The sequence below is a fragment of the Rhizomucor pusillus genome (assembly GCF_041956525.1).
Source record: "Rhizomucor pusillus strain CBS 183.67 unplaced genomic scaffold VTP01scaffold_3, whole genome shotgun sequence".
Lineage (NCBI taxonomy): Eukaryota > Fungi > Mucoromycota > Mucoromycetes > Mucorales > Lichtheimiaceae > Rhizomucor > Rhizomucor pusillus.
In genome coordinates, this window is record NW_027192145.1 from 148,282 (window position 1) to 169,773 (window position 21,492).

General features: G+C 42.7%; 9 protein-coding genes across 9 annotated transcripts in view; 5 read left to right on the forward strand and 4 right to left on the reverse strand.

The window, feature by feature from the left end:
* Window positions 1-1,981, reverse strand: part of VTP01DRAFT_6243 (uncharacterized protein) — a gene marked incomplete at both ends in the record, with an annotated part of 3,627 nt that extends 1,646 nt beyond the window's left edge. The window contains 6 exons of the mRNA XM_069385123.1: window positions 26-553; window positions 616-860; window positions 929-1,178; window positions 1,239-1,271; window positions 1,504-1,597; window positions 1,869-1,981. Coding sequence (XP_069242616.1) covers window positions 26-553; window positions 616-860; window positions 929-1,178; window positions 1,239-1,271; window positions 1,504-1,597; window positions 1,869-1,981 — 1,263 coding nt within the window. The remainder of the gene's footprint in view (window positions 1-25; window positions 554-615; window positions 861-928; window positions 1,179-1,238; window positions 1,272-1,503; window positions 1,598-1,868) is intronic.
* Window positions 1,982-2,180: 199 nt separating this feature from the next.
* On the reverse strand, window positions 2,181-3,692 carry VTP01DRAFT_6244 (uncharacterized protein; the record flags this gene model as incomplete). Its single annotated transcript, XM_069385124.1, has 5 exons — window positions 2,181-2,383; window positions 2,449-2,541; window positions 2,622-2,846; window positions 2,932-3,114; window positions 3,593-3,692. The coding sequence occupies 5 exons, from the start codon at window positions 3,690-3,692 to the stop codon at window positions 2,181-2,183; spliced, it is 804 nt and encodes a 267-aa protein (XP_069242617.1).
* A 4-nt stretch (window positions 3,693-3,696) lies between these two features.
* On the forward strand, window positions 3,697-3,936 carry VTP01DRAFT_6245 (uncharacterized protein; the record flags this gene model as incomplete). Its single annotated transcript, XM_069385125.1, has 1 exon — window positions 3,697-3,936. The coding sequence occupies one exon, from the start codon at window positions 3,697-3,699 to the stop codon at window positions 3,934-3,936; it is 240 nt and encodes a 79-aa protein (XP_069242618.1).
* Window positions 3,937-9,970: 6,034 nt separating this feature from the next.
* Window positions 9,971-10,331, reverse strand: VTP01DRAFT_6246 (uncharacterized protein; the record flags this gene model as incomplete). The annotated part of the gene is made up of 2 exons (XM_069385126.1): window positions 9,971-10,181; window positions 10,309-10,331. 2 exons carry the CDS (start codon window positions 10,329-10,331, stop codon window positions 9,971-9,973), a joined length of 234 nt encoding a protein of 77 aa, XP_069242619.1.
* Window positions 10,332-10,375: 44 nt separating this feature from the next.
* On the forward strand, window positions 10,376-11,587 carry VTP01DRAFT_6247 (uncharacterized protein; the record flags this gene model as incomplete). Its single annotated transcript, XM_069385127.1, has 1 exon — window positions 10,376-11,587. The coding sequence occupies one exon, from the start codon at window positions 10,376-10,378 to the stop codon at window positions 11,585-11,587; it is 1,212 nt and encodes a 403-aa protein (XP_069242620.1).
* A 2,376-nt stretch (window positions 11,588-13,963) lies between these two features.
* Window positions 13,964-15,349, forward strand: VTP01DRAFT_6248 (uncharacterized protein; the record flags this gene model as incomplete). The annotated part of the gene is made up of 6 exons (XM_069385128.1): window positions 13,964-14,286; window positions 14,355-14,373; window positions 14,430-14,534; window positions 14,612-14,978; window positions 15,047-15,161; window positions 15,226-15,349. 6 exons carry the CDS (start codon window positions 13,964-13,966, stop codon window positions 15,347-15,349), a joined length of 1,053 nt encoding a protein of 350 aa, XP_069242621.1.
* Window positions 15,350-15,649: 300 nt separating this feature from the next.
* On the reverse strand, window positions 15,650-16,309 carry VTP01DRAFT_6249 (uncharacterized protein; the record flags this gene model as incomplete). Its single annotated transcript, XM_069385129.1, has 4 exons — window positions 15,650-15,774; window positions 15,838-16,021; window positions 16,095-16,204; window positions 16,276-16,309. 4 exons carry the CDS (start codon window positions 16,307-16,309, stop codon window positions 15,650-15,652), a joined length of 453 nt encoding a protein of 150 aa, XP_069242622.1.
* Window positions 16,310-16,656: 347 nt separating this feature from the next.
* On the forward strand, window positions 16,657-17,076 carry VTP01DRAFT_6250 (uncharacterized protein; the record flags this gene model as incomplete). The annotated part of the gene is made up of 2 exons (XM_069385131.1): window positions 16,657-16,939; window positions 16,991-17,076. The coding sequence occupies 2 exons, from the start codon at window positions 16,657-16,659 to the stop codon at window positions 17,074-17,076; spliced, it is 369 nt and encodes a 122-aa protein (XP_069242623.1).
* A 489-nt stretch (window positions 17,077-17,565) lies between these two features.
* Window positions 17,566-20,448, forward strand: VTP01DRAFT_6251 (uncharacterized protein; the record flags this gene model as incomplete). Its single annotated transcript, XM_069385132.1, has 6 exons — window positions 17,566-17,691; window positions 17,756-17,962; window positions 18,013-19,372; window positions 19,434-19,633; window positions 19,710-20,032; window positions 20,097-20,448. The coding sequence occupies 6 exons, from the start codon at window positions 17,566-17,568 to the stop codon at window positions 20,446-20,448; spliced, it is 2,568 nt and encodes an 855-aa protein (XP_069242624.1).
* Between the last annotated feature and the right edge of the window lie 1,044 nt (window positions 20,449-21,492).

Consider the following 21,492-nt stretch of genomic DNA (forward strand, 5'->3'; position numbering starts at 1 on the left):
TGGGACCTTCGTACAAGTTGACAACACGGTAGCGCTGGGCAGTGACGGGAGAAGGCAAGTGGATACAAATCATTTCCAAAAGGGCATCACCAGCAGGCAAGAACTTGCGCATGACAACCTTGAGCAATTGCTTGCCCTCGAGGTCCTTCTCTTCGTTCTTGAGATTGATCTCCAACTTCTCCAACAGAGTGGGGATGACATCCTTCTTGAAGTTCATGATAGAGTCGAAGATCTTGTAGATGGGGTCCAAGACGAACATGTTGAATGCACGCTCAAGAGGCTTGCCATCAGCATCAGTGCTCTTGTTGGTCCACTTCTTGGTCTTGGGGTTGAAGTAATTCTCACCCCAGAGACGCTGCATCATCTTCTCCTTGTCAACACCGAACTTCTTGGAGTAACGGACGGCAAACTGACGGAGAGTGAAACCCCAGCCGTGAAGACCGGAGGCGAAGGCAACGGTACCCTTTTCGGGGTAGACCTGGACATCACCGAGGGCCTCGTCGAAGTAGGTGGCGATGATGACGTTAACGGATTCAATGGTACGGGAGAAAGCCTACAGGTAGGGATATCCATTTAAGCACATGCTCCAATAAGTAACAAGATATCTTATCTTACGTTGTACAATTCCTCCTTGTCCAATTGAAGTTCGAGAAGGGCACGATCAACCTTGTTGATACAGACAACAGGCTTGATACGTTCACCAAGGGCCTGACGCAAGACAGTTTCAGTCTGGACACAGACACCTTCAATACAGTCGACAACGACGAGGGCACCGTCAGTGACACGGAGGGCAGCAGTGACTTCGGAAGAGAAGTCAACGTGACCGGGAGAGTCAATCAAGTTGATCAAGAAAGAAGAACCTAATCGTCGCATCATATCATTAGTAACATAGCAACAAGCATTGCTGTTATCTACAGTTGATTCGTACCTTCGGTCTTCTGGCCCTTGATTTCCTTGATGTCCTCTTCGTGCTCCAAAGCGAAGTACATGGAGATAGCAGTGGACTTGATAGTGATACCACGCTCTTGTTCGTCCTTACGGGTGTCCATGAAACGGGTCTCACCAGCACGACCAGCAGAGATAATACCGGCCTTGGAGACCAAGGAGTCGGTCAAGGTGGATTTACCGTGATCGACGTGGGCAATGACGGACATATTACGGACGTTCGTAACACGGTCCTAAACAGCAACGCCGTTAATCGCTGCATATGTATATGCGATTTAACAAATAGCTCGTACCATCAGACCGCGAATCTCCTCAATAGTAAAATTCTATTGAAAAGCAACATATTGTGAGCTTCACTGAACGTTTGCACCGAGCATGTTCATAGTCATTTCCATCACATACCACTACATTGAGCGAGATAAGGTATCAGTGGAGGGAAAAAATTAAAGGAAAATCTCAAAGTTAACAAATTGCATCCATCCAGCTACTGTTCGTCCATCCATCCATCCATTTTCCTCCAGGTTGGATGGATGGAATTACAACTAGATCGTAACTTACCCATGTTGCCTTACAGAGACGCGAGGAAGAAGTGGGTTCTTTTAGCGGCAAGGGTTTTCCCCAATGATGGTTCTTCGAGTGCGCATCTGCGCGTCTGGGCTCCAAAAGGCATATCAATAAGGAAAAGCGGATGACGAAGCTGACGAAAGAGGAAAGCTCGTTCCAGTGAGCCGCAATGCATGCTGCGTGCGTGCGTCGGCTATCATATCGGGAGATCTCTTGCTAACAAAGCTGCGGCTCGCTCGAGACTTTTTACTTTCTGGCAATTTTCAGGGGTTAGCACCGTAAACAAATGCCGTCTACGTGGATGAAAAATTCCGCTCATGCATTCACTTTGCCACCATGCACTTTAGATCAGCCATCACATTGGTTCCTTATCGACGCCCTCATGAAGCATCAAAAACAGGGAGGTCAGGTGATAGAATTGACGGCGCAGCGACCAGTCGGAAACTTTAGCGACCTCCATCGTGAGATGCATGGATGGCAGTCTTTGTAGGAGTATCGCCCTTATTGAGCGCACCGGAAATGCTGTGTCAAGCTTTTGCTTTGCGTATACATTAATTTCAATTCACAAACAATTGTTTCTTAGTAATTATCATGATAGCGTGTATAATTGTAAAACACATTTGCATTAGAACGTTTTTTTTGTATGAAGAGTTTATTCAGTCATTGCAGAGCTAAATTAAACGTTGTTGTCGCTTTCGGACGTCAGACTGGATGTCGTTTTCCGAGGCATCCGTGGGTTTATATTCGTACGCGAAGATGTCGCCATACACTTTGGTGAAGAGCAGTAGATCCACCTTCACTTCCTTCTCCTTCTCTTCGATTTTCTTGATTTTTTTTATTTCAGGTGTCTGATGGCGTTGTATGGCGCTCTGTTCTAAAATGTAATAGGAATAATTTTAGTTCCAACGTACCCCACTCAAACTTCGCAGTAGGTGCTACCTCTTTGTTCTGTAGCGATCATACGATAAAGATACAGAGTCGAGAACATCTGCATAAGGTGGGTCTGATACCACCCCGCATCGTGGGATGTATCTTGCAATCGACCATTTTGCCAAAGAACAATCCTGTGTTGCGAGTCAAAAACTGGATTTCCATGACAGAAATCGACTTACAGCTTCGATAGCGCAATAAGAGCGACACCGAAGGAATTGATTTTATCAGAAGTTCTATCTCGGCGAGAGACTTGACTCCAGCCAGCTTCAAAAGAAACGATCGCTCATCTCTTTTGATCATATTGCCAAAGGAACTTCTAATTCTTGCGCCAGCTTTTCGATACTTGGCTGGAATCTTTTTGGGAAGATGTCGGCATGAGACAAATCCAATCTTATTGGTACCCACTAATGATAAATGAGTATATGAGTTGACATATGACAGGTAGCACAGTTGAAATGGACGACGAAGCAAAAAATTGACACTACTTACAATGCCATGAATAGCTGGCACACTTTCTGCGGAAGCGCCAAGTTCTTGATATATCGTTCGGCATCAGCTTCTTGACCTTCTTGATCGTTTTCTTGCCGGCCTCATCCTCTTCCCTGCCTCTTTTGAAGATTTCTGTCGCTACTCGGGCCGCAGGTGCACTGGACGATTCCGTAGAATCACGGCCTGCTTATCCTTTTATACTGTATGGTATTGCAGAGCATCTTCTTATACGGTGCCTTTTGTTGCTATATATGGATCAATAAGCAAGAGCATGTAGACATATTACATTATAGTCACTCACCTTTATCAGTTTGTTTTGAATCAGTAGCTTGACTGCGTCTGACTACATCACCGTAAAACATCTCTCTTCAAGTCTTTTCATCATCATCTGGAGCTGTTTGTCCTGTTTCTCGGATTTGTAGACTTTTTCAAATCGAAGAAACGTATGCTTAAAATAGCCGATGCAGCTCATTTCATTTTCAACATAGTATGTTTCCAGCGTATTATTCACGATATATGTGATTTTCCACAGCTTCACGTCGTGTCTTTTGTGTATTTATTCCTCATAAAACGTTCTGATTTCAACGTTCGCCTAACGAAGAACAGATCAATAGGTATTTTCTTCGGACACAACATTTCTCTCTCGGACTCAGCAACGTACCCTTCTGAAAGTTGTCTCGAACAATACAACGTTCAACTTGTTGAATCGTCAATTTGAAAACCGTGAAGAACAGAAACAAGCTGCCCAGGTTATTGCGCATCGGGATGGCTATGCTGTTTACGACGACGAAGTTCAGCAGCGTTCGTCATTTGTACGTGCCGTGTCGTTGGGGAGAAACTTTCCGCAACAGCCATAACCTGACCGCTGCCAAGTCAAGGTTAAGCGCGATTCGCTACGACAGAATTATCCTTTTATCATCAAGGCTCTTCCTGTTGGAGACGGTCGTGGAAAGGCGCACAAAGAATGCAAAGTTCAGGGGAAAGGAGGCCTATGTTGGCACTTAGCTGAATAAGTGTGTCTTACCTGGGATTAAGAGAATATGTTTTAACAATATGCAGAATGCTGAGCAAAAAAGAACACTGCGTTTGTGCTTACAACTCACAGTTGCTGCATTTTGGGACGACAACAACAGACCATATCGAAGGGGCGTAGGCTGTAATCAAGGATAATTTGACTTCTCCAGGAACTATCTCAAATACAATGGAATCTATAGACAGATATATACGTTTTCAGGTATGCGGAGATGTTGTAGATATATGGGACCTTAGATACATATGTGGCGTGATCAGCACGACAAAAGTGGGACTACGGAGAATATGAATATCTGGTAAAGATTGAAACGAAATAAAAATAGCAAGATTCGATTAACTTGTATGATGAGAAGACAAGCTCGGCCGTGAATATTTTGTTGCAAAATATCATGAAGAGAGGATAAAAAGTTTGGTCGGCGAAGTTTCTCGTTTTTGCAATTGAAGCTATTAAGAAAGAGCTTGCCAAGCCAGTTAATAAATATGGTATATTTCTTCAATAACATAAATCCTGCAGTTAAGAGTGACTTGTCGTGGTGTTCATGTTGTCTTTGTAGCCTGCGTACGCTTTGTGCAATCTTTGGCGATATTTCATTGCTGGTGGACTGCGACTGATAGTGCGTCAAAGATATCTCGTATGTCACAGTTTTAATCGGAACCTTACGGTCGATGAGAGTTTGTAGAGTGGTCTGTGATCTAGACGAAATATGCAAACTGAGTTGCTGAGAGCGCAGGGAAGGAGAACTACAACTTCCCCCGAATCTTTAGAGCAGCACTTTGCGTAGCTCTCGATCACAAACCAGCAAGTCTTTGCTACGATCACTTCAACTGCGTCTTTGTGATCTAACAGTCTTGAGTTAACTGCCCACCACTGCGCGACGTGCAGGATCAGCGACGTGTCCCGATCACCAAGGTCATTGCCTGCTGCGTGCTTCGTTCCCAGGTATATCTACTAGAGGACCTTTGAAGAGCTCGTAGCTCTGTAGCGAAACACGGTACAAGTAGATTTTGCAAGTACCCATTGTGGGTACCACCGAATCCTCTGAAATTCATGCAAATCGCGTCTTGCTTCAAAGGTATGCTACAAACTTGAGCATAAACAAGATGCTCTTTTCTAACGAAAAACGTTTTCTTTTGCGTAGAACACGACAATTACGATAACGAGAAGAAAAATATGGGGGTGGTTCCGGTTTGGGCCCGCATCGCGCAGGAAGAACCGTCCCTCGAACTGTTGAGCCCATGGTACCCAATGTCTCGTAGTGGAACTTCGCGCTTGTGAGAGGTACGACTAGCCTTCTACCACCCCGGTCCCCTGCTGGTCTAAGGGGCCCATCCTGTTATCATATAGGAAAAGTTTCTTCACAGGTACCTTCCAATTCGGAATTTCGTTTTTCCGTAGAAAGGGACACAAACATTATGCGTCGTTGTCATCTGTGTTTACCTACAGGCACAATGAAAAGAAGCGTTAACCTAATCTCACCTCCATTTCAAAGTCCATTTCCTTCAGACATTAGACATTAAACGATCTTGCATTTTGGCTTTGCGACTGTCATTTACAAAGATCTTGAGATTGGATCATACCTTGAGCTGAAATTATGAGCTCTGCACTTTAAAGGTGATCAGGATCACCTCCAGCTCACTTTGCCCACGGAATCCAGCAGGAATTCTTATCATTAAAGCGTATGGGTACGGTCTCTTTAGTTGTAGCTATTGTCCTTTCTGAGCAAACTTTGTATCTGTTTCTGAAATGTATGATGGTGACATATTGCAGTTACACTTTTTAAAAAACTTAAATGTCGCTGCAATTTGTCACAAAATGCGACATTACTTTCTGGAAAGAGTGTATGTTAAACATGTACATGTATTCGTGAATATAACGTCAATTCACGCTTTTCACGATTAGTAAAGTGGCAACCGTATCTTTAGATATTTGCAAGCGCTTTGAGTTGTGAATATGTATACATACAGTATCCATATACGCCTACATAATTGTCCATTCATCCAATGTCACACATCAGGCTCTCGCTTCGCTCGATCAGGAAACCTTGCTTGCTTGTTCCCAGCGCAGCGATGAAAAACAAAAAATACTCGTTTCGCTAGCTCGCCAATCCTAAACTTCTATTTTCAGATAGAAAAGCTACTGTCATTCACGGTGATAATATCAGCTGTAGGGGAAAATAGAGCCGATATGATGATATACGGTTCCACGTAGTGATAGATAATACCACGCCTGTTGGTTCGTGGTTTCATAAAGACCATTTTCTCTTTCTTATCTGCTTTAATTTTCGCCATGTTATTTCGCAAATCGAAATACCTCGACTCCATTTTTGGTGTCATGTTGCAACGTAAAAACGATAGAATTATTTTGTTGACGCAGTATCTGAAATTCGCTTGTCACTCCACACGTTTTGAGGTTTGCGAGCGTACTCTTGGACAGCAGTTATCATCGTTCTCAAAAGACCTTCAGTAACTTGATAGAAAGTGCTTTGTTTAACCACGTTCAACAATTGATCATCAAACTTTTGGTATTTCTTATCCTTGCTCTGCTCCTCCTAGTACGTTGGCGAAAGACACGGACAATATATATGTTGAATATGACCTGAGAAACCATTAGCGTTTAGACAAATACCACTGCTTAGCGATAGTTATTTTTGAATCGTAAGTAAATGTTGATTCCTTATTGTCGTGGATAGAGCAACGAGATCATAAATAAAATATTGTGCTTGCTTATAACACTGTTGATTGCCGAGAGAAGCCGCTCTTCACAACTTTGGATGAAATATCGCTCCATTTTCTCGCCGTAGGATTGCTGCTTTCGATTTCGTTTTCTCTGTTTAGTCTCGGTATCCTGGCATTTCTGCAGTGGCACTGAGGTTGTCTTTTCAATATACCTTGATTAGTAGCTATATTTACGTATCACACTAAAATTATCTTTGTTCCCTACCTGATTCGGTTCTACAGGTTGACTTGGTCTTTTGCGTTAGGCATGGATTCGATTGAAGAAAGAAATAGAGTGAAACCTTTTCTATCTCGTGTATGCGACATCGAGCAGATGACCTCAGCAGAAGCTTGCATAATATTGTCATTGATTGTACTGAACCCTGCATACAATGTACGTTGTGCTCTATCAGCAAGTTTAAAATGACTTCCATATGATTTGCGGCTAGCTGAATGTTTACAATAATGCCATGATTTACTCGGCGTTAAACCTTCAACAGATAAAGTATAATGTCTTAGGGACATCGGAGACGATATGGTGAGTTCTTTGTTACTTATATGCAACACGAATTCATGTGAAATATGCGACGTTCTCACACGTTGACATCGATCGTATGTTTTGGATACACCAATAGTGTGTTTCAATATAATGGTAGCTTCTAGATAGCTATGAAAAATGCTCCATGTATTCTTCTTTAGAAATGCGCTTTTAAACGGTGATCATCAAAGTAATATATTGTACGAAGGAAATGCTTTAGAATAGAGGCAAATGAAGTAGCTTGTTCGTCTGTCGATAAGCACATATGGTTTATTAGTTCTGTAGAAACTTATAAAGATCTAACGGAATGAAATCTTCCAGACCGCTTTTCAACAACACAATCTTTCAACAACATTATGCATGACTCGGTTTCAGGATATAGGAATGAAGTCATCAATGACTCCGTGAATAAAAAGGATCCGTTTGCTATTTTTCGACACTGTGGCTCTGTTTCTTCCATGGACGTTCCCGGTAAGCTCCTTCTGCACTGTAATCGTTGAATTCGTTTACAATGACTTCTTCTCTTCAGCTGATCTAGTAGTCTCTGCGCTGACCCTGGTACCTTTGCTTGTCGTCTTTTGCTCATTATTCACCTTTTACTTACAACTCATGGTTTGTACTCCGAGATCAAAGCATGTCATGTCATATTTCTGATGTTTTGGGTAAAATTAGGCCTAGATGCATCACTTCACACGAAAGGCAGTATCATTCAGATGGACAGCCTTCGGGAGTAAGCCCTACCTTTACTTTCATCCCTGGTCACGGATCAAAAGCAAGTATTTTTCGTAGCATGCATGCGTTACAATGCATTCACCAGTCGTGCGCTCACGGTCCTCAGTGAATTCCGGGAATAGCCTTATGGGTGTATGTACATTAATAATTTTTACTTGATACCTACAGCGTACTGAATGTTCTCTTCCGCGATATTCTTCTCCTTTCCTTCTTCTTTCGCTGTTGCTTTATACTTGTATAATTTGTATTCTAAATGCTTACCATCTTCTTAATTTAACTTGAACCTTTATATATAGAGAGACTTCGTACGCTTCGTCCCACTTCATGGGTTAATAGATGGAGATCGAACAACAAGATTTCATTAAAAAAAGCATCAACGTCCATTGTTTGATAAGTGTGGAATCGGAAGCTTTGCAAGAGCTTGTTAGCCATGTTACTGCTTCTTCGCTCTAAATCACGTTAGAGACAAACTCAAGAAAGCCTGGAGCAATACCGACAAGAGCAAGATCAATCACACTGAATACTCCTGTATGATGAGGTTAGATTACTGTATGGCCTTCCATGCCAGCATACATTTATCAAGAATGGCTTCTACATGAAACTGACGATATAAAACTAAGATGGCGTTTGCACATCAAGTTAGTATGTAAACAAAGACATCAGAAATATCATCAGGTTATAAAACATTAGCTGTGCCTTCTTGTAGCTGCTGCGATGTAGACTAGGAAGGTTTCTTTGCCTCCAACGAGCTTGTGGAGAAGCGTAGCCGGAACCTTCAGCAGAAGTTTCTAGATACTTTAGATAATATAAAAATTGATTAGCAAAAGATCGACTAGCTCTTTAAAATCGAAGAAATCATCGATATGCATAACGTAGTTAGCATCGAAGAAACAACTTTGCCGCATGATGCTGTTACCAAGTCACGCTCAAAGAATGTTGAAGGGAAGGTAATTTATTGAGATTTGAAGCAAAAGCAGTGTCCATTGGTGTATATATTAAATATATCTATATATTATCCAAAAAGCACATTCTTTACTAAAACAAGACTTGATTTCGAGCATTAATCCATTCGCCAGCACGATACAAAATGCTGCAGAAAGACTAGATGGAAATTCCATCATGAATCTAAGTATAAGAATATCAGGCGATAGAGCTCGACAAATCGTCAGTAATGTGCTCCTGTCTGTTCTGAAGTTGCCGTGATAGTTTCACATGAATGATGATGTTGTTGAAAACGCAGACGCGCTATTCGAGACGTATTATTTGCAACAGCAGGCAGCAATTAAGCCGTATTAAGTCGTCTCAATGAGACATATGCATATAACGATCCACTACATTACGTTCTTCTACTCTTTCCGCGTAGGTAATTAGATTGAAGGTGGACATATAGCAAGCAACATAATGATATCGAGCCTTCAAATCATGACAATGGCAATTATGCCCAAAACGGCGTCATCATAGAGAAAGATCAATGATATTGACAACGGGAAAGGTGCTGATGGCTGAACACTTATTTCACGCCTTGCCTCGTACACTTGAATTTAGGTGACCGCAGGTCTGAATAAATCGGAATTCGACGGATAAGCGCAGCGGATGCAAAACCGCCGGAGAATGGAGGTTTATGAGTTTATCCTACAGACTTGGATCAGCCATGAGCTTCAGCGAACCAAGCGCAGCGAGGGAAGCGAAGCGTGAAGCGCTTGTTATATAAAATTATATTTTCTTCGACTTCAGGACACTACCCTTGGTAGTGTTTGAGTTAGGGACACTCCACCCATGAATAGCGGGAACTGGATAACCGGTTAATTTGCTCACAGGACTGGAGTGTCCTCAGTAATTCCCTTGGAGGATTCGTTCGACGAAGTTTCTCACGTGACTGAGTGGAAGGAGCACATTTTAAGAGGAGAAAAATGAAAGAGGCCTTTGCTCCCCTCGTTGGGGTTCTCCCTCTTTCTTCGGTTCTCTTTACTGTCACTCTTTCTCTATATATTTACCTCCTTATTTCCCGTCTTCTCTTGTACATCATCCTTCAGCACGGTGATACTTGAAACCATGTTCGCCATCAACCTCTGAATTCCTCCAATCCTCTATGCACACCCAGTTCAAATCCTTCCATCGCGCCATCGCTCTATATATATTATAATAAGCGCCATACCATTTGCCGCTTGCCTCCAAAACTTTTCTCTTCTGAAACAGTTTAAACCATTGAAGCATGCCCGTATACCAACAGAAACTTTATCAAACTCCCGTATATATCAACAACGCCATTGCTATCTGATTCTCCTATCAAAGCGTACAAAACAATCAGCGAGAATCCAAAGTTATTCAGACCAACAACAGATTACTTTACGCACACTCACCAAGTGAACCTCAAACCGCCCATCCTTGCGTACTTTGTCTTCTCCCAGATTACTCACATCGTTAACCATGTCCGTTACACAAGAGCATGACTATTGGTCCCAGGTCGCCTCATCACTCGTGGATAAGGTGATTGATCTCGGAGAGCGGTATCAACTACTCGAAGAATTGGGACGCGGATCTTATGGATGCCTCTTCCTGGGACAGTCGCTTTCGAACAACTCATACGTTGCTGTCAAGGTGCTCAGCAAAACTGGTCTAAATCACGAACAAAAAGAAATACAACAGATGGAGATAGACATCCAGTCTTCTCTCAAGCATTCCCATCTGCTTGCTTTATATGGTACTACGGAAGACCAAGATTTTATCTACATGGTCATGGAACTTTGCGATCAAGGCGATCTATTCGATTATGTCGTTCGTTGCGAAGTTGGCGACGATTTTGTCATGAATGCCTTCAGACAGATTCTCGAAGCTGTCGAATACATGCACGTCCATAAAGCATATCACCGGGATATCAAGCTTGAGAACATCCTTCTCAAGACAGGAGAGCACGACTCTCTCGAATGCAAAGTCGCTGACTTCGGTCTCGCAACGCGTGAACGGTTTAGCATGGACTTTGGTTGTGGTTCAACATCATATTTGGCACCTGAGCATTTTGCAGATGCTGACGACGAGAATCAAGATGATGAGTGTCTGCTAGTCTACGATGCAGCTGCGTCCGATGTATGGAGTCTTGGCATTTTGCTGCTTGCTTTACTTTTTGGTCGAAGTCCGTGGGAAGAAGCCAATGCCCTTGATCCATCTTTTGCTGAGTATTGTCGCAATCCGAGTATGCTAAAACGTGTCCTATTTCCTACGTTGTCGATGCGATGCTTCCGTTTCCTCACTCACGTTCTTTCACCGAATCCTGCCGATCGTCCCAGCTTGACTGAAATGAAGCACCAGTTCTTAGCCATGGATCACCTTACCATCGATCCCGAGACAGACGACGAAAGCGACAGCGACACTATGTCTATGGATAACGATTATTGCTGGCCTGTCACTATTCCAAACCAACACGTCAGAAGCGACAAAGCTAGTTTCGATTCTGCTATTTTCAGCGGCACATATCGTGGTTTATCAGGAGAGTCATGGTCGGGTATTGTTGAACAGGACAAGAATACAGATTCTCTAGCGTTTGAACACAATGCTCCTCTATTATCTTCAGCGATACCTGAAGAAGAGGACGATACCGATATGTTCATTCATAGTCAAGAGAAAGAATCATGGTGGTTGTAAGCATGATGCAGTTTCTCATATAGTCGATCTGTTTGTTGCCATACTCCTGATAATGAACTGGTTCTTACTGGTGAACTTTTCGATGGGTGCCCTTTTTTTTGCGTTGTGTGGGATTTTTCTAGGTAATATCCATATAAAAGCGTGAACAATCAGTAGACAAGGTACGTTGGTCTTGAGCAGAAATCTTAAAATGAACTTAAAAGAATACGGCAATGCGTCATAGTCAAGAATAGGCGAATATTGTCATATGAGATACCAGTTTCGTTTACGGCAGGAATGAAAGAAATATACATATGATTGGACTTCTCCAAAGGCTATCTAGCCGCCCTTTAACTGGATGAAAGATTTCTACCTCTTTTGGTGATGAGCACATATTTAGAGTTCTATTTGGCTAGATTTGGCATAAATTCTGTATTTTAGTACTCTCAAAACGAAGGTGCTGTTTAGAAAAATGATGGATCGAGAAGTAGCGTCCGCTCATCAATATCTGGTTATTTCAGTGTGTCCACCAGACTATTCGCTCGGTTATTGGCGCTTTTCCTGGTTTCTGTCCTCTCCCCAAGCCCCGTTTTGTTGCTTGCTTATCTGCGAGTTTTCTCTTTTTCCTTTTCTTTCTTTCTGGCGCTTCAACTACCATCTAAAAACGGATATTACACTGTCCATCAGCGTAGACGCCGGGGTGAGTTGCGGTCCATGGCGGGACACCAGAATACCTTTGGTTAAGTTATTCATGTGTTCCGAAGAGGATTTGGATACCGACTACACGCATTCGTGTTGTCATTCATCCCTCAATACAGATATTATCCTTCATAACCCTATTTTGTCTGCTTTCCACGCAAGATCATTTCCAATAAACAGTAATATTCGGAGGAGGAAGCAACCACAATTTTGTTAGATACGACACTCAATCCGTATGTAGCTTCATTGAGGAGAATTTGAGAAAATGCATCTAATAGTACTGTATATTGTTGAATTGATTGAACAGGCCTCGTCGCCTCACGCATGCTGAAACAGCAGATACAGAAGTCGTTGACAATAGATCTATAAGTGTCTGTTTCAATCACGTCTTTTGAATATGTCCGAATACCACAGAATGGGCAACAGACTCAGAGGAGAAAATTTGCTCTTGGAACTTGATGGGAATCATAGCATACATGTCAAATTCGAATAAGCATGTTACGGATAATGGGGGTCTCTGCCGCGTGCTTCGCCTGAGTTTCTCGGAGAACTTCGACAAACATTATGTATGAAATCCAACTGAGCCGTTGATTAACTTGAAGATATCCTTTCTAACCATGAAAGACGATGGACTTCCTGGCTTCAATGAATTGAATATAGCCTCTATGTCCTTGAAATCAATTCATTAACGATATAATGCCATTAAACAGTTTTACATGCTCTGCTAGTACTCGAAAATATTTATGAATATCTGCATACAGCAGTTTGGAATATCATTTCTGATGGCAGCGTCTTGACTAAAATTCTATTGCCATGTCTCCTTTTTTCTCTCTTTCTCTTTCTCCTACGAAATCAATGAACATAATTGAGGAAGTACCCTAGAATGCTGCTATTTTAATATACAAAGGATTGCTTACTTGACGTAGGATAAAGTATGCCTATAAATATCGTTGCTCTCTTCGTCTTATCAATTGGAACCTTGATCTGGTCACGTGCTCTGGTATCTATGAACATCTCTCCATTTGCTTTTGCAGATCAAGTTGCACCTTGCTTTCGACATCGTTTCCGGCATCCGTGAATATCTGCATCGCTCTTATCAAGTCGAGTCTTCCTTTCATTGTCTCCTCTGGTGCTGATGGACATCCAATTGCTCTCTCTCTCGGTTATAGTTGAGACTTCCTTTCATTCCGGTCTCTGGTGTAATGATTCCAAAAAAATAAAAAAGAAGCAAATCGGCGCTACTCCACTCTACTCCACCGCAACGTGCGATCACCTTACGATCAGCACTTTCGTCCTCAACCCCCGACGCAGGGACTGTTAACGGCTCCAGTAGCGTAGGGGACATTGCAATAAAGCTAGTTTTCAGCTAACGGTATCGCTTAAAAGCGCAAACAATATGATCATTAAAAATACTGGTACCTATCTCGAATTTTTTTTTTTTTTTTTACAGTATGCGAGATTCCTGGCGGTCTCGAACTATGTGGATCCAGTTACTGTTCAGGAAACGATCACCATCTATTCATTATGATTGGAGCGGTGGCACTTTGCTGGACGTCGTAGATCCCGAACTGTAAAAAGGTGAACTTTTCTCTACTCTTTTCTAAATCACATACAGCACTGCCAACCCTCTCCGCTCCCTCGAACACTTGTTCTCTCACAGCGTTTGTCTCTAGACCCGTCTTGCTCCGTATACTGACAATGGCCCTAGATCCCTTTTCGACAGCATTATCGCAATCTAGAGGAAGCAAAGCTATTCTGGACTCATCCATGGTCTGGCTTGCTCTTTACTTCTTCTTCAATCTCGCCCTTACCCTTTACAACAAAGTCATTTTGTCGCTCTTCCAGTTTCCGTTTCCATGGGCACTAACTGCGATTCATACCTTATGCGGCGCAATCGGCTCGTACATCTTTTGGAAATGCAACATCTTCACTCCAGCCAAACTCGGGGAACGAGAAAACATTATTATGCTGCTGTTCTCGGTGTTGTACACCATCAATATTGCTATCAGTAACGTCTCCCTGTAAGTGCCCCTCATGTCTCGTATATAGCCCCTGGTTCAGTGTATGCTAAGTATTTTGATCCACATAGCAACCTTGTCACCATCCCGGTAAGGTCGAGTTGCATATCCACGATTGTTCAATGTATATTGACAATGGTGTGCAGTTCCATCAGGTTGTCCGAGCAATGACACCAGTTTTTACCATCATGCTATCTGTCATGTTCCTGAGTAAATCATATTCCAGTATGACATATATATCATTAATCCCGGTACAGTTCATTGTCTTTGATAACTAGGCGAATATTTCGTTATTTATCCGATTTGTCTCTTGTGTATGCATTAATAGGTCGTAGCTGGTGTTGCATTTGCCACGTTCGGTGACTACAGCTATTCAGCCATTGGATTTTTCTTGACCGTTTTGGGCACCGTGCTTGCGGCGTTGAAGACAGTGGTAACGAACCGTGTGCAGGTGGGCCGTCTCAAGCTTCATCCGCTGGATCTTTTACTGCGTATGTCGCCGCTCGCATTCTTTCAAACTATAATGTATTCGTATGCCACCGGTGAAATGAGTCGTGTTCGGGAGTTTTACCACACCGAGTTCACCTGGGGCCTCTTCTTTGCTCTTCTCATGAACGGTATCATTGCATTTTTCTTGAACGTCGTCAGCTTTACTGCCAACAAAAAAACCAGTGCATTGACCATGACAGTAGCTGGTAATATGCGCGGATACATTTGTTTTGATACAAATGGAAAGGACTAATAAGAAATATTGTGCTGTTAGGCAATGTTAAACAAGTATTGTCGATCGTGTTGGCTGTCATTATCTTCCAGCTTCCAATTACGTGGATGAATGCACTGGGTATTATTCTGACGCTTGCTGGTGGCGCTTGGTACACGTGAGTGTGAATGCTAGAATTGAAATTTGGCACACATTTCTATATATTGACATTTATGCTACAGTCATGTTGAGATGGTAGAAAAGAACAAGAGCAAAACCTTCACGTCCGATGAAACATTGCTGAAGTCGGCACAAATGAAAGCCGCAGACAATTTGGAGCTTACTGCTGTCAAGACGCAACACTGAAAAGAAAAATTTGCACTTTACATCTTTCACATTTTCATATCACACGTCTCTTTCTAACTTATTCCATCTCTTGCTTGCATTAATACAGTAGACTTGCCATTTTACTATTAATCACTGTTTTATACCAACCAAACATGTTCCCATCAAACTATCCACGCAACCATTCTATCGATGTTATCGAGGTTCCTCGTTCTCGAATGGCCATGCAATACGTTGCCACGATAATCAAATATGATACACAATGTCTCAAATTCGAGGTTTATTGTTACAGGTCACTCGAAAAAGATGAATGGATATCGCTTATTCGTAGATCAAAGTCTGGAGAGAAAGACCGCGCTCGTACGAGGCAACGCCACGGGGGAACCACAAGGCAATCTCGCGTTCAGCAGATTCAACAGAGTCAGAACCGTGACAGATATTACGTCCTACATGAATTCCAACGTTACTATCTCTACGTTCCGCTATTCTAAGTCGTTGTTCCAACTTACCGACGTCGATGGCATAGTCGCCACGGATAGTGCCGGGAGCGCTTGCCAAGGGGTTGGTAGCACCCAACATGACACGACCGGTCTTGACGACGTCCTTGCCAGCCCAGACCATACCGACAACAGGACCAGAAAGCATGTAGTTGATCAAGCCCGGGAAGAAGGGCTTACCAGCCAAGTCCTTGTACTAAATTTTCGGGAATAACGATAACCGTATCAGCCACATGCATAAATAAGATGATAAAAAATGCGATACTTGCATGTTCTTCAAGAAGCTCCTTGGAGGGGGTCAAGAGCTCGAGAGCCAAGAGCTGGTAACCGCGTTGTTCGAAACGCTTGATGATTTCACCAACGAGTCCACGCTGGACACCTATGTGACGCATCCCACACATTAGCAAGCTCATTCTAAATAAGCTTATTTTTCAAGCTGTATCTACATACCGTCGGGCTTGACCATGATGTAAGTGCGCTCCATGTCTGAAACTAAAACAAGTTGTGTTTGACAGGGACGAGTTTTGACTGAATATAAGGAGCACGAAAATTTTTTGTGGCTGGGAAGTTTGGTCCAGTATAACCAGCAATAGCAGCCTCCATAGTGTCTATCGAGAACTGATTCTTTTTTTTGCCTTTTTGCCTGGTTTTTTGTGTCTACTTGCGAACAACGATCAAAATCAACATGAACAGCCTCAATGGTGCTTTATTGCTCGTTCTACAAAAGGCATAAAACTGCAGAATTATCTCGTCGACGAAATGGCTTTTGGGAAAAACTGCCATTCCTGTTTGGAAAGGCTTACGCCCCTGGAAACCATAACTTCAGCAGCAATGACTTTCCTTGATGTATTGGATGAGGTTTATCCTAGATCAAACGACAATGCAGACAACGTGGATGCAGCTTATGCTCTTTGGTTTGATGGCTATATCTGCATGAACGACGGCTTGGTGGAATCTCCGGAGAGCGCAGACCTCATTGAGCCTGTAATCAGCGAACCCTTTGGAATCAATGTCAACGTAAATGGCAGTCCTTTTCCTATCGTATATGTTTTGTTTGATACTCGCCAAACAGTATCCGAACCACCAAAGATCACTGTCCCTGTTGCCTTCTTCCGTAAGTTATATGAAATGGGGATGAATCTTGATTTCATGTTTACGGACAAAGATCAGGCCCAAATCACAGCTATCCAGGATGCGAGAAGAGGCTCATGCAAAGTGGGCCATTGTGTTTTATTTGCATCTATTTCTTAGTGCTTTTGTTATTATCAATTCATATAAGCATATAAATGTACAGATCTTTATTAACTCATGATATTACTTCTCTTCTACTCATGCCTTTTCCAGGTCAGAGAAGTAAAAGACGTAGAGCTTATGATATCGGTTATATATTTATCCTGACTTTCCTCCCGGACATTCAGGACATCTTACATCTGATATAAATGGCGTGCCTTTTAGTTTTCTGAGCTGTGATTTATTGTAATATAGGTTAAACCAAGGAAAAGATTATATTAGAAGTAGGGTTACGCTTACTTCTTTGAGGAAAAAAATATGGGGTTGGATCAAAAACTTGGAAAGAAGGGAAAAAAGAAAGATGGGTGTCACGAGGTTTTTATAATCGATGAAATGCTGGTCAATGGGAATTTTGAGTGTCCTGCAAAATGCTCAAAAACACGTCACTCAGGATTTGCTAGACTGTATCACATCTAAAATCAAAGGAACTTATTGTACTTGTATGAAGCCATGTTTGGTCGGCGTAACACAAAATCTATCGAAATTGGGGATCTCGACGAAGTTTTGAACTTGACTCTGCCAGACGAACCTGACATCGATGCCGATGAAGCAGATCTGGATGACCCGGAACTACTGGTATGCTGACATTTCGGTATAAGCGATGGCACGAACGAAGTTCTCAATACAATATACTTTGTAGAAACAATTGCAGGAGTTTACTTCTGCGCAGGGGAACAGCGATCCAGGAAAAGCCGAGGCTACAAGAGCATTCAAAACTGACACAAGAAAGACACCTATCCTGGACGATAACTTCGATGTCGACAATTTCACGAGCCTTGCACAGTATAATTATGACGCTGATGAGCTTGAGCTCGAGGATAAGGACTTGGCAGACCCTGATCTTTTGGTGAGTTGATAATCGATTCATGATAAACAGCGACTGATTCTATATATCAGAGCGAACTATCAACATTGGCTACGGATAAGCCAGCTGTAGATCAGGCGGACCATGCGCAACAATCCACAGACCAGGAAGCCAGTGATTTTTCAAACGAACGCGAAATGCCAGTTTCTGAAACGAATGCTATACATGCTATGTATACATATACTGAGGACGTTATGCACACAGAACTTTCTCAATGTCAAGTCGAAGGTGCCTTGGATGGTATCAACGAGGATGCATCGCGACCTACGGGTACTTTTGACAATTCTATATCCAACGACGATAATGCAGAGTCAACGTATATACCCCAAGCTGTTTCGAGCCAGGATGCAGATATGAAACTCGAAAAGCAAAATAATGAATCGTACAAATCGCAGCCTGAGCTGCTGGAACAGATTATAAAACTACAGAAGGAAGCACTTGCCGCGAAGAAGCAAGGTGATAAGAAGAAAACTATCCAGCTTTTGCGTCAGTCAAAGGCTTTGAAGGAGAAGCTTGCTATTCGAGGTTCTGGAATGATTGTGGAGAGAATGCAGCAGGAATTACAAAGCGGACCATCCCTGACAATGTCAAATGCAGAAGACGACGCGATAAATCAAGATACAACAAATTTGCACCATGTTGAGGCGAAGCTCAAGCAGACATCAACTTCTACGACCGAATCAGACAGAGATCAGATGCAACAGCACTTGCAATCTGTCATTCAACTGCAAAAGCAATATAAGGAAGCCGCGTTGCATTACAAAAACATTGGAAACATACACCAAGCAAAAGAAATGCTAAGGGTCTCTAAAGATTTGTTGCGACAGGCTGTGCAGTTAAAAAATGGAGAGATACAAAACATTGCTTCTCTGCAAAAAAGTTTACCAGGCGAACCCGATATGAATCTCGGTGACGGTAGAATCAGACAAGTGCAGCAAGTAGAACCTAGCCTAGCTTCTGCGAATGCCATGGAACATCTTGAGTCGCAGCTAGCGTATCAAGTGAATGTTTGCCACAATTTAGCAGTTCAGGCAGCAAAGCTGCCGAAGACCAATCCAAAATCATCCACTAGTCGAGAATGCTTGCTACAATTGGAACAGACCTTTGCAGCCGATGCAGTTTATCTTCGGTCAAAGCGCGATCAGAAACATGATAGCATGCCTCGATTACATTTCGAACAAGTAGAATACCGCTACAAAAACATTCTGCAACATATTCCCGCCAACCAAATGGAGCTGAGAATTCTACGGGCGACTGGTCTTCAATCGATGGAGGTGTCATCAACACTTGAACCTTTTATTACTTGGAATTTCGGTGGTTGGCCACCCGAAAACACAGCCCAGGCACATATGAATAGGGGTGAAACTCCTGTGAAAAAGGGAAACGATCCAGGTACGCCATATAACTTCACGATGACTGCTGGAACGATTTCTTCATGGATATCCGACTGTAGTTTTTGACTTTACCACGCGTATACCAATTACTCGTTCCAATCGAACGTTTCTACGCTATGTCCAGAGAAAGAAACTCACACTTGAAGTATTCCACAACCGCTACAGCTACGGACTTTTCCGCCGACCGTTGTTTCTCGGCCGACTTGTTCTGCCTTTGGAGCAGCTGCTCACGAAATCTTCAATTGGAGGCATGTTTGAGGTATGGTCGAGACAGGGTTCTACTCTTCATAACATGTATGTATGTGCATCAAAAACCTCATAGTTAGCAATTCTAGCTCGTAGATGCTAACCGCAAAAAGACGGGTGCCAAGCTGGAGATCCAAATTAACCTACACGAACCAATAGCGGGGGAGGATATTGTTAAGCGCACTGAAAAATGGGTTATTGTTGACGAATCCAGTGAAAATACATCTCAACTCCTGTTAAGAGCAGGGCTCACCTCCGGAAGCGCGAATGCTTCCGTTGCATCCTCATCCGCCAAGTCTGATCTTGATTTGTCGGCTACAGACCCGGTACAGCGTGAGTCGAAGAGAGACCGAGGCCCACCGCAACAGGAGCAACTTGCCGAATTGGAGGAAGCAGAGCAAGAGTTTAACAAGTAAGCTTATGCAATGATACAGGGCATTAATTCTGTAGATCTAAGGCATAACATTTTTTATTAGCGTCGATAACATCGTGTCGAATATGGTTCTAGAATATGAAATCAAACGAGTTTCAGCAGCATTGTCGGGTAACGGCAAACTGTCTCCTCAGGATCGGGAAGACCTCACAGACAGAAAACAAGCGCTCGATATCAAGATGAATATGCTGGTGGTGCAGGCTCAGACTGGACTGTTAGATTTGGAGTCATATCTTCAGACTGTACGGAGACGTATTGACCGAGAAAAGCAGCTTGCTTTGATCTTTAAGAAACATAATCGTCTTGATTTAGCAAAAGCTGCGCTAACCCGCAAAAAGATCATGCAGGACGAAGTCGACGAAGCAGAAGCTGCAATTGCGGCAGGAGAACAATAAGAGCATAAAGCATGTCCACAATGACTTCCATTTACCTAGTTATTTATATCACTGTAGAGTAGCCTGCGGCCAGTACAGACTCTCTATATATACAAATCTCACACTGTCTATTGGCAGGTGTGGTGCTGAAGCCCAAGAAATTGCCAGTTTGAGCGATACTAGCTCAGAAATGGCCAGGAAGGCTTAAGCGTGTTGAAACTGTTGAAACAATTCCTCTTTCTTCTGCTTACATAAAAAATGAGAATATCGTCGATATAACGCGCACATCTCCGCTGAAGTACAGTAATGTAATTATTCCTGATGGATGATCATGAGAAAACATATGCATTTAGCGAGACGTATTATGTGCGACAAGAAGACGAAGCGAGTTACGACGTAGTAATGAGATGTATGCTTTTACGGTCCACTTGCTTATGTTCTACTTCTTCCGCCAAGGGAATTAGGCTTGACAGTGAGCATATAGCAACATAATGGTATCGTGCTTTTAGATAATGACAATGGGAATGCTGCTGAAAAAGTGTCATCGTGGAGAAAAATCAATGATATTGATAACGGAAAAGATACTGATGGAAGAACTCTTATCTCACGCCTTGCCTTATACACATCGATTTAAGCGAGCGCAGGTCTGAATAAACCGGGACTTGGATGGCGCTGTGCTTGCGGATGCATGCGAGCGCCGGTGTGCTACTCTGGCATAAAGGGCCATCTATACTTTTCAAGCGAAATTAGCTTAGAAGATATGCACTCTCTGAGGAAGCTCCTTGCAGAAGATCGAAAGATCCATACATACAGAGGATACGTAGTCTTTTTGCAATTATAGATTCGATATCACTGAGTCGGTTCACCAACGATGCCGCAATGCGAAACAACATTCGATGCTTGATCCATTCTCGATACAGGATTATTGGGCTGTTTTAACCAGTATTGCAAAGTGCAAGTTCTCCTTACAAATGCCATGATCTTTGCAGCCACTCGTATCGATCTTATCTATGATGCATAGAACTTCTTTAGACTACATCTGCTTCCTATTTATCTTATTACACA